Source organism: Ascaphus truei, chromosome 3, assembly GCF_040206685.1.
Source record: "Ascaphus truei isolate aAscTru1 chromosome 3, aAscTru1.hap1, whole genome shotgun sequence".
In the NCBI taxonomy this organism is placed as follows: domain Eukaryota; kingdom Metazoa; phylum Chordata; class Amphibia; order Anura; family Ascaphidae; genus Ascaphus; species Ascaphus truei.
The window spans coordinates 401,262,803-401,274,918 of NC_134485.1; the positions used below are offsets into that span (position 1 = coordinate 401,262,803).

The following is a 12,116-nucleotide window of genomic DNA, read 5'->3' on the forward strand; positions in this document are numbered from 1 at the left end:
CTGTCTGTAGTTGTGTTTATCAGGCTAATGCCGTCTGCATAAATAGAGCCAGGAGACTAAGACACTACATTAAAACAGCTCCAAGTAGGAGACTGACACATCTGCGCGTCCAACGCGCGTTTCCCTCCAGCAAAGGAGCTTCTTCAGGGACAAATTATTGTTACTGGGGGAGAGGGGACTGAAACCTTTTATACCCCAGCAGTACCTTAATTAGTCATTAATGATTAACAGCTGTTACACATACACAGTGCATCCTATACCTAAGTACACCTCCTAAACACATATATGACCATAATCAACAATAAAGACAATTGACTACACATTCAGATGAAAAAAGTATCTTTTTATTATGTTAGTACACTTGTTTTTAGTTCTTATAACTCACCTATATGATCGGTGTGTAGAGCTGCACTGCGCATGTGCAGGGTGTTAATAAACAAAGCAGATGCCTCCTAGTCCTACTGCGCATGCGTGGGCACTTTGAAAATATTTGCCAAGGTCCTAGAAATGTAATGGAGGCATGCGCAGGGACTTAGAAGCTGCTGATCAACAGCCCTTCAACTAAAATAACACTTGACAACGATCCTGAACAACAAGGAGAAAACTTAATTAAAACTAAAAGCAATACAAAGTAAACAGAGCCAGGTGTGTGCTCTTAAGAAAATAAACTAACAAACTCTATTGCCTACTGTAGTATGAACTGTCTGTCAATGTATAGCATGGCTATGTTCAAAGCTGTTTGGGTTTAAGGCGGGGGTCAATCTATACTGAAGATGTTAGAATCAGAGTGAACACAGATACTGATTGATATATCATGAGAAAAGAGTCAGATATTGGAATGCAATGATAATTCCAATCTTTTTAGGAGGTGTCACATATGGCACACCTGTGAGCATGTGACCTGCATATAGGGCCAGCGCAAGGTTTTCATGCGCCCTAGGTGCAACTTGAAATGTGCGCCCCAAAAATAAAATAAACAGTGGCGTCGCTGTAGGGGGTGGGACATTGGTTATTACACAGCTGTCTAGCTGGCCCACATTTCACCTTCCACAATGGTCCCAAAAATTAAGAATATCCCTCTCAATCTGTCCCAACATACCATCTGTTATTGACAGTATAGGTCTGAGCACGTGATTTATATATGCAACTACGGTTAATACACGTGGCTAAACTAGCCAACCCACCTTTCGCCTCCCCAAGGTACCTAAAATGAGTTCATATTTACCCTTACTCTGTTGCAATCATACTGTATCTATATGACACCACAACCAAAGGTAAAATATATTAGAAAAATATACAGAGCCCCTGTCTCTGTTTATTAGTGAATACAAGACATTGCATGCAGTTAAAGGTATATTGCAGTTAAAGGCATTATATACAAGACATTGCATGCAGTTAAAGGTAATATATATTATAGGCATATGTAACTGTTATAGACCAGATTAAAATGTGACACAGCTTTAGTTTTGAAAGAACTTAGACTGGTGGCTGGTATATTGTTCCAGTTGTGGGGTGCATGATAAGAGAAGGCGGAGCGGCCGGATATTTTACCGAACCTTTTGACCATGACGGCCTTTTGGAGTCAGATCTCAGATGATAAGTGCTGCATGTAGTAGGGGTGAGGAGCTTGTTCAGATAGACGTGTAGCTTGCCCAGAAAGTATTTGAAGGCAAGACAGGAGAGAGAAATTTTGCACCTAGACTTGCACCTAGACTAAAGTGATGACCAATCTAGTTCTTTGAGCATTTAGAAGTGATGTGTGTTGTAATTGCATTGGAGGACAAAGTGGCATATTGAGTTGTAGAGGGTATCAAGTTTGCAGAGGTGAGCTTGGGGTGTCGTGCCATATACTATGTCCCCATATTGTAAAATTAGCATCAGCATCTGCTGTGCGATGCGCTTTCTGACCAGCAGACGTAGGGAGGAGTTGTTCCTATATAGTACACCTAGTTTGGCATAGATTTTGGATATCAGGGTATCAATGTGCATCCAAAATGTTAAATGGGAGTCAAACCATATGCCCAAATATTTGAAGTATGTCCTGGTCATAGAGTTAAAATGACAAATACATGGTTACAAATACAGTTACATAAGTGAACAGGGTATACATTATATACAAGACATTGCATGCACGGTTAAAGATAATATATTATGGGCGTATGTGTTACGCCGGTGCTGCCCGCAGACCAGACTCGTCCGTTATACTGAGGTGGGGACGTCTATGTGAACGCACCCGCAGCAGAAGTAGCGTGTCCGGAGTGTGGTGTTTTGGCGTTGCCAGGCCAGGTGTGAACAGGTGTAGCAATACTTGCCGGTACCGGTACTGAAGAAGCGAAGTGTTTGCCGTTAGCCAAAAGTCGGGGAGAGAGAGATCCAGAAGGTCAAGGTCCAAGCTGAGGTCGAGGGATGGAAGAAGCTGCAGGGTCAAGAGGGAGCCGGGATTCAGAGCCAGGTAAGTTCGTCCGCCAAGCCGGGTCGAAACCTGAATGCACAAAGACAAAGGGAATGCCAGAATAGACGTCTGTAGCAGAGACCATGTTGAGCGATGTGAGAGAGGCAGAACAGGCATTAAGTACTGTGGCTGACCAATGGTTAACGGAGGCAGGCCTGGAGGAACCCTAGGAGCGGTCCAGGATTGGTTTCCATAATTGGCTTCCAGGTTATAAGGTTTAGGGTTAACTAGTAACCAGCGTGTGGGAGGGAGGTGTGGCTTCACTGCAAGAGCAGTGAATAAATTAGCTGGTGCCGGAATGTGTTCCGTAACAGCAAGGGATGCGCGTGCAGAAGCAACGGCAGGCAGCCGAGCACTAGCCCTGCGTGGGGCAGCAGCAGCCCGACGGGGAGGACGGGGGAGTCCCCTCAGCAGGGAGGCCAGGCGAGGAGGGAGGCGCACAGCCACGGGAGTGGACAGAGGTGAGGGGAGGTCACGCTGCGACCGACGTGACCCCTGAGTCCTCACAGTATGTAACAGTTACAGACCAGATTAAAATGTGAGACAGCTTTGGTTTTGAAAGAACTTAAATTGGTGGTGGATGTGAGAGTCTCCGGTAGGTTGTTCCAGTTTTGCGGTGCACTGTAAGAGAAGGAGGAGCGGCCGGATACTTTGTTGAGCCTTGGGACCATGAACAGTCTCAAAAGTCTCAAGCTTCATTGGAAGCTTTAGAAATGTAGCCTTGGTCCCAAATACCATTGTTACAGATGCAGCCACGAGTATTAGAACACTTGTACCTGGGAAATTCTGTGAGATTCTTGGGCAGTCTCACAGTAAATGCCTCAGCATTGCCTCAACATTTCTGTGAGATTCTTAATGACCCATCGGATTAACACAGTTTTGGGGGTCAGTATCAAAAGCCTTTCCAAAATCTAGGAATATTGCACCAGTAAGTTGTCCCAGTTCCATTCAACACTGGATCTCATTGCAATCTTTTAGGTGGGTAGTTACCATGGATTGTTTGGGGCAAAGCCAGATTGGAATTGGCTAGCGAAATTTGTCTTGGTATAGTAGTCGCTTAATTGGGAGTGAACACATTTTTCCAGGACTTTGTATAGTATTGGGAGAAGAGAGATTGTCCTATAGTTTGAGACAGTGTTTTTGACCCCACTTTTGAAAATTGGGAAAACGCTGGTAGTTTTCCAGGTCTTAGGGATATGGCCTGAAGACAAAATAGAGTTGATTAGGGAAGCAAGCAGTTTGGCAATGAACTTTGATTACAGAAGGTCAGGTTCACATTGGCTTCTTAGTTTTAATTTGAGGAGCGCTTGTGTAATCTCTTCCTCAGATACTGGGACAAATTGAAACCTGTGGGCAGTCTTGGGAGAGGGTTGGAATGTAAGGGTACTCCCAGAATGAAATTCATGTATGTGGTTTAGGTTGCGTTTCGCTGACAAGTTAGTAGCACACCCCACAAAGTATTTATAGAATACATTTGCAATGTCAGTCGGATTTGCCAGAGTAATATTCTCCTTAATGATATTACATGGTTGTTGATGGCTAGAAGGCTGGAATATATTGTTGATAACCTTCCAGAAATTAGCTGGATTTGATGCAATCTGATGATGATTGTCAGAGTAATATTGTGCTTTTGCACACCTTGTTTGCCTTGTGCACATATTCTGCAGGCATCTGTAGTTATTAGATTCTTAATAGTGCCAGTTACTTTGTAGCTTTTCCACAACTCATCCCTAAGATGGTAGAGCGATATAAGGTTGGTTGTTATTTATGGAAGGTGGGCCCCCAGTACTCTTATTCTGCGTAGTGGAGAATGGGTATCACAGAATTTTAGGAACTCTAATTGTAAATAGTCGAGTGCGGAATCGGGGTTGGGGATTAAGTCGATTCTGTACCAAGAGCTGGTAAGATCAGCCAGAAACTGTTGTGGGTTAAAGTTTCTAAATCTTCTAGTGAGGAGAACTTTATGGCTTGATTGGGGTGATCTAATTTTCCTTACACAGTACACTATTACATGGTAACTGAAAATGTTAGGTAGGATGCCAGAGGATTGAATTCTGCGGGGTCTGGAGGAGAGAGTCCAGTCTAGCAAGGAATGGTTGTGATATTTCAGGTTTGTCCGTGTGGGTTGGGAAATTAGTTGCGTTAGGTTAAATGACTTGAGTTGTATCTGGATTTTCTTGTTTTTAGGGTCGAGCCAATTGTAGTTGAAATCCCCAAGAACTAGCAGCTCACTCTTCTCGTTCTGAGAGGACATTAATCCAAGAAACTGGGAGATATCAGTCAGGGATTGTAGTGGGGCTTTAGGAGGCCGGTATATGCAGCAATAAGAACGGGCTTAGAAAAGGGGAGGCAGATTTTGCCAAGTAGGATTTCAAAAGGAGGGTGGGCTTGGGCGGCAATTTAGGAGCGTAAATTGTAAGGTGTCTACAATATAAAATAACACCCCTCCTCCTCTCTTTGACCCGTCTTTCCTCTAAATGGAGTATCCCTGAATGGCAATAGTTGCATCAAGGGTTTTAGGAGTTAGCCATGTTTCTGTAATAATGATGACTTTGGATTTATGCATAAGGCACCATGCTCTTAGTTCACCCAGTTTTGGCAGCACACTCTTTGGATATTTATATGGGCGACAGATAGACCTTTTTGGAATTTGAAGGGGGTATTTTCAGGTGTATGATACAGAGTTGAATAGGGAGGGCCTGGGTTACATCCAACATCACCTGTTAAAGAGAGTAGCAGTATAAATAGAAATTTGAGTAGTTGTTTGCAAGTGGTAAATGTGTAAAGTTTGCCATTAGAATCAGTAGTGGTTGGTGTGCTGTTTTCAGAGTTCTCCACCAACATTCAGTAGATACTGCAAGGATTTTGAGTAATCCAGGGTGTATGATGATATTAGATGTGGACCAGAAGAGAGGTATTTGTAGTGGATAGATAGAGTAACAAATGTGGTCACAATAAAGGACAGAGATTAAATAAGCAGCAAGTTCATTAACATAGAGGTAGGAAATTTTGCATGAAGCTGTTGTGAGTCGAGTGAGTGTGTGCAGAGTAAACAGCAAATAGTGGCCCCCCTCTACGCCTACCCAGACCTAGTGCTACTATACATCCACAACGCCTAAAGCTGGTACTGCATACCCTGTATAATACCCCAGTCCAAACACAGTCTGTAACTACTGTATGTATCTTATGTGTGTTTGCCACTTAGATTACAATGCTAGGTACATACTAAGTACCCAACCATCACGTACTAAATTTAGAAACTTGGTGAAAATTAATTAGTGACACAGGATAAAAGAATTGTGACATGAACCTGGAAAAGTTTCATGCTGCTAGTACACATCACAAACCACCTGATTGTGTAGAGAACAGCCTCCTTGTTATGCACGCATATAATAGCCCTAAACTTAGTACAATGTTGAAAAGCGTATTTTTAGAGTGAAGTAGAACTTAACACATCAAAAACACTAATTGTAGTTTTTGAAAAAATGTGAGTTTCAAATAATGTGTTATTAAAACCATCATACTTTGTTTCTTCCTTTGTAATTGACCCATTAAGAGTTGCATTTCCATGAATAAATCTAAAGCCGGTAAGATGAATCTCACCATTTAAATAATGTATATGCAGCAGAAATTGTCCATGGAAAGACGTTTGTCTGTAGGACGTGTAGTGTTTGAAATTGTTTGGCAAGTGAATCTGACCTGAATATTAATTCGGGGATAATAAGGTCATTTTCATGCAAGAGTAGAAATTGCAAAGTATTTCCTGTTGCATTTGCAGGTCATTCATGTTTAACTGCTATTAAATGCCTGTGTGTTCAGACCACCTGCTGAAAAAAAGCTGTCATCTTATTGCATTCCTCATTTTACTGTATGTTAAAAATCACTCACTAATGCTTCACTTATTGTTGAAACAAAGACATACTGTATTTACCCCTTTAATGGGCATTACAAATGTTCAATGCTTAACACGTTGATGCACTCAGTCTCGCACCCCCCTGGAGGTCGCGTCCTCCAGTTTGCGCACCGCTGCTGTGATCTATCAAAATGAATACTCTGCTATTCAGGCTCATACAGACAGCCCCACGCTGCAAACGACTGGTGGGGGCAGAGGATCGGATGGTCAAAGGCTCAAGGGCCTTACATCAAGACTTATGACTTCAGGGGGGACTTCAGGGGCAAAGCCCAGATGGTTGAGACCTGCAGAGGCTCAGGCCAGATTGTCAGGGTCTACAGTGACTCAGACTGACACATCACGGCCAGTTCATTGGAGGCCGAGTAAGTATTGAAGGATTATCTGAACTGTTCTTACTGCTTTACAGACATCAACTAACTATAGATAGGCGAATTCCTATCCACCTAAAAGGCAGATTTATCATCCAACAAATGGAGAATGGGCCATTAACAATAGAGTCAAGTACTGTGATGGAAAGACACACAGTAGGGATGAATATGAAAGTTATTTTAAATTCATCTAGGGTATGAAAGCATTTTTTAAAGGATTACCATTTATAACTCTGCCTGTAGGTAGAGGGATAGGTGCCAGAAAGGGAATATTTATGAATGTGATAGATACTGAGAGAAAAAGAATAAGAAAGAAAACAAGCAAGGACCCTCTCTTTCTCTCAGTTACTATTACAGATGCAGCGGCCGTTATTGAAACACTTCAAGCGTTGTATACCTCGGAATACCCATGTCATGGCGCGTGATTTCTTCCAACCGTACCGCCTTAAGACGCGAGTGCAGAAAATGGCATTTTAGTGTTTTGGCTTTTAAACACCTGAAGTTGACACAATAGCACAGTAGCACAGTACTGTACACATTGCAATTCATTCATTTCATTGCATTTAATTGCACACAATCCATGAAATTCAAACAAAGCAACCGCAATAAATACGTGTGCCTGGGGAGATTGGCCACGTTGATGCCGCGTGGAATACAGCAGCGCACACAAAAACAGCTCCGTGATTTGTTCGAAATAACGGCCGCTGCATCTATATATTTTAAAAGATGGCACAAGAACGGGGTCATAGTTTGAAGCCATAAGAAAAAAGCCAGAAATAATTTAAATGGGTATCTATGAACCAGTTTTATAATAAACTTAGTAGGAAAATACAGTAAAAATATTGAAATACATTTCAAATAAGCATAAGAGCACAATAACTTCTTAAAGTTAGGAAACAGTGAATGCCAACACATTATTATTCCAGATAAAAAAAACTTTTTATTTCCATTCCAGCAAATACATTAGTGAGCTATGCAGTCATTATGACAAATCTGTATATTCACATTCTATTGCAGACAGAAGGTTAATGAGTATCACCGCGATATCTGGAACATCAAATACAATTATGCCTCAGGTAGTAACATTAATATGAATTCATAGCCCTTTTGCAGTGGATCCATTTATATTTATCAGTACAGTAATTCCTTCAAAGCATTTGACTGAGCTGCTCGATTTTTTATTTTGTGGTGGCGTATGTTTTTATTATTTTTGTTTTTATTCCCTTGGAGATGATCTACATTCCTCTCATCTCTGGGGGGCACCGCTTGAAAACCTGGAGATCGTCACCTTCTCCTCCCCCACCCCCTCCTTCTGTATTTTTGCTGTGAGGGTCTGTTTGCTTCCAGCTGCTATCACTTCACCTCAGGACTTCTTTGATATGAGACCATTCGAGTCTCCCAAAGGCAGCAGCCAAAGGGTGTCAGCCATGGGCTGCCGTTCGTTGATACTAGAGATGCTGTTGCAATTCCCATAATCATTTATTATCTCTGTCCATAAAATTACTGTAAACTGAGTGTATAACCGGTTTTCATTTAATGTACCTTATATTTCCACTTGCTCTTCCTTATAGAGTATAAGCTCCTTGGGGCAGTTCCCTCCTTACCTACTGTAACAATGAATGTTTTTATTTTATTGTATTTGTCCTCCATCCCTGATGTACTACGCTACAGAATGTGTTTGGCACGTTATAAAAAGCATAATAATAATCATTCGGAATTTGCCTGTCTGTCTCATGTGTAACAAAATAATTGTATTTAACTGTAGTTGTTCTCAAACTGATTGTAAAATATGGCGATGCCCCCTTAGGTGGAGGCCTGTATTTACTTAATAAATTGATGATGACGACGGCTCTCTGGATCCCAAAATACCAGCAGTGGTCTTGCACAGTGGATACAAAATGACTGTGGTGTCAAGCTTGCTCCCGCAGCCAAAAGAAAGTTATAACATCACCAGGAATTGACGTCCTGATTTCTTAATGTTGACCCTGCAGCCATATTGTAGTTTTTGGTTTCAAGCACCAACAGAAAAAGCAAATATCTTGCAGACTGGCTTTTATTACCTGCCTTATGGAGGAAATGTAATATGCAATTCTATTTGAATATAGATAAATGAGGCTGTCATAGTACTATATGTTACCTCCATAGGCAATGATAACTTAATTTCTGCACTACTGAAGGGGTCAGAAGTAGCACACACGACATATCTCATGAAAGACAACTGATCCATCATAAATCGAGGCTTATCTTCCATAGCAATTACTGTCATACAGTGTAATATCAGCCTCGTGTAGCTTCACATTAATATAGTCTGCAGCCTGTGATCTGATTTGTAAATTAGATACAAAAATACAAATATGTTTTCACAGATGTTATTTAAAAATATTTTATTCTAAAATATGCTAATGAGAAATAGGCAGATAAAAAAATTGTTCTAATGAACAGCTATTGTATGTTTCTCCTGCAGTGAAATGATCAGTTAGCTCTACCACAGTGCAAGTCACGTATTAGTTCGTTAAAAAATATTGTTACTTGCCAAAGAATGTTCTTTTCTCTGACTAACACGGCTATATAATTCCTAACTACTATAAAGTTAACACGAGTTCTCACGGATCTTAAATATCATCACATAATGTTGAAGAGTGCTAACGTATTTCTCGAAAGTCACGTTTTCCTGAAAGACAACATCTTGGTATATAATTTGGCAACATCCGTTCCATATTCATGCAGCCTCTTCCAGAGTCCCTGCTGCCGCCTGAACCGTAAAAGCAGCAATTGAGATTTGTCTCTTTACTTCTTCCCAAGCTGTGCGTTCATCTGGTTTATTTTCAATGTCAAACAAGGCATCATAAATCCCAGGGAACGACTCTCCCGCATACTTGTTATGGCTGCTTGGAGCAAATATGATATGTCTGTGAAAACAATATAAAAAATAGACAATGTAAGATTTAAAATTATTAGGTAGAACAGTTTTCTACATAACAATTACGCAGAATGATACTTCCGGGAAAGAGGATCTTGTAACATGTTCCTCTGCATTGCTGCTGGCAAATTTGCAACAGAAGATGTGATGGGCTATTTATCAGAGTCCCGAGCCCAAACTGGGTCTCAAGTGAAGCAAAAGATAGCACCAAATTTACCAAAGAACATGAATCCATTTAAAAGCAATAGTTTGTTTCCTGTGATAAATCAGGTGCATGTTTTTTTGTTGTTCCTGTTTTGCAGATAAATGAACACAGTGTGACCCCGTGACTAATGTCAATTAACAAAACAACATGCTGGTACTGTAGGTTATAGCTTTTTGCTGCACTTTTTTCTTAAAGTACGATGGATAGTGCTGCCGGGCATCTCGGTTATATACTGTGCACACAGTAAAATAAAAAATATTTGGGATTGGCCCTGCTCATTAGGTAAATCGAAAGTGAGCCATGGAAATAGACATGGAAATAGACTGGAACTGGAAAAACCTACAGTGCATGAAGCAGAGAAATTCATAGCAGACTTCTCTGTGCTTCATTGTAAAGAAGAATTTTTTTTTTGTACTGGTTCCTTTGATAATACTACTAAAACTACCAATCATTTGCGAAACACCTTAGCTCTGGCAACACAGAGTTATTAGAAATAGTTTAGATGAGGGTTGACTCATGTATATTCCTTGGCAATGCACAGGAAGAAATGAAATTATGTAGCATTTTGAACAATTAAAAGTATATACATGAATTAATATTACAAAATGCATATAAATAATGGGGATACATAAAAGATATACAGAAAATGAGGTGGAATACCATATAACCCCCAAATCCTTTTTGTTAATGTTCTTTTAATGAACTCCAATAAACAAAGTAGTTAATTTATAATCAAAAAGATATTTGGGGGAACATTGTTACTGCTTTCTTACCTATAAAATGGTTGTCCAGGTAAACCAAGAGGATCAATAAATGCTTGCTCCAAAAACATCAGCTGATCATTCACAGATCTCACTGTCATTGAGCTGTGGTGAAACACAATTAGATGTGAAATGTCACATTTTCCATAAGCTTTTGGACATGTTTATTCTTATAAGTACAAGAATACTGAAAGGGAGGAGAAATATTCTGAAACAATGTTAACAATGTGATCCCAGGATGCAGATACAATGGCCCATATGTACTGTATGAAGCTGTGCCAAGCTGTAAGGCACAGCTTCACTTCAATTGGCTATAAGGTACCAAGCTGTACGTTATGGCTTAGGCTGTGTTTATAGTGGGTGCGACGGCGTGCTCAAGCATGGTGCGAACAACAGAGCTCTTCTCTATGAGGCCACCCATAGTGCACGCAACCGCGTTAGCGATTTGGAGCCGCCACGCGGAGGATTTTTGAAAAGACAAATAATTTTGTATTTGTGCACGACGGCCGCGTCACGTGCGTGGTTCAGCCAATGAGGGCGAACCACTCACGTCACGGCCACGCCTCCACCACACCTCCCCGTCACGCAAACCCTATGAGCACAAAGCGCTTGAGTGACAGGCAGGAGCGGTGCCATGTGCTCCGGCGCGCACACCCACTATAGACCTTACCTTAGCAATAAGTATCTCTGTACCTCTCTATCTCTCAAGCCTCTTACATACAGCTACCAGTAGATGTAGACATAAGTATATAATATGGTTTAGTACTTTACTCGGCTACTTACTGTATCTAAAAATGACTATTGTAATAAACAGAATAGATTTCACAAAATGTGTTCCAATTCAGATATTTTATGACCACACTCTCTCTTATAGATAAATAATTTTTTGCAGTGCACACATTTGTGATGAAGAATTTGTTTTTCAGTGTTCTACTGTATATAAACAGCACACAGCTGTTTAAAGTGTTGTGGTCATGGAGAACCGTATATATTGTTTACAGGTTGTGGTGACTTATTAAGCAGACACACAAAAGAGATGTTACAAACAGGTCTTTCACACCACAATTATCCCTTCCTCAGATCAACGCAATGATAATCCTTCTGAGGTCAACGTGATTCACGTAATACTGTATGTTGTCCGATTCCTCCAGTGGGATGCAGGAAAATACATGAAATTCCAATAAAAACATGTATTTTACTATTCTAATTAAATGCATCAAATGAACAGATCATTAGACTCCTTCCTTAAGATCAAAGTAGTTCAATTTATTTTAAACTCATTTTCCATTACTGGAGTTGTATATTTTGACATAAAAATGTTTAATGTCCGCTTCTGAAGCTTTTACTCTCATCTATTATGCAGTTTTCATATGTATAGTTTATGGAATGTGTCATGATTATATAAAAAATATATCTGCATTCATGATAGTCAGTATCTTCTTACGTATGCAGATAGCTGGAAGAGGACTTTCAAGTCTCAAACTTACTTTGTACATT

The 12,116-nt window shown here is 40.5% G+C and overlaps 1 protein-coding gene across 3 annotated transcripts in view; it reads right to left on the reverse strand.

The window, feature by feature from the left end:
- Nucleotides 1-9,100: 9,100 nt before the first annotated feature.
- Nucleotides 9,101-12,116, reverse strand: part of LOC142490359 (glutamate carboxypeptidase 2-like) — a 123,567-nt gene continuing 120,551 nt past the window's right edge. For all 3 annotated transcript variants that reach the window (XM_075592550.1, XM_075592546.1, XM_075592547.1), the window contains 2 exons: nucleotides 10,632-10,724; nucleotides 9,101-9,642 (listed from right to left, as the gene is read on the reverse strand). In XM_075592550.1, coding sequence (XP_075448665.1) covers nucleotides 9,453-9,642; nucleotides 10,632-10,724 — 283 coding nt within the window. In that variant the 3' untranslated portion in view covers nucleotides 9,101-9,452. The remainder of the gene's footprint in view (nucleotides 9,643-10,631; nucleotides 10,725-12,116) is intronic.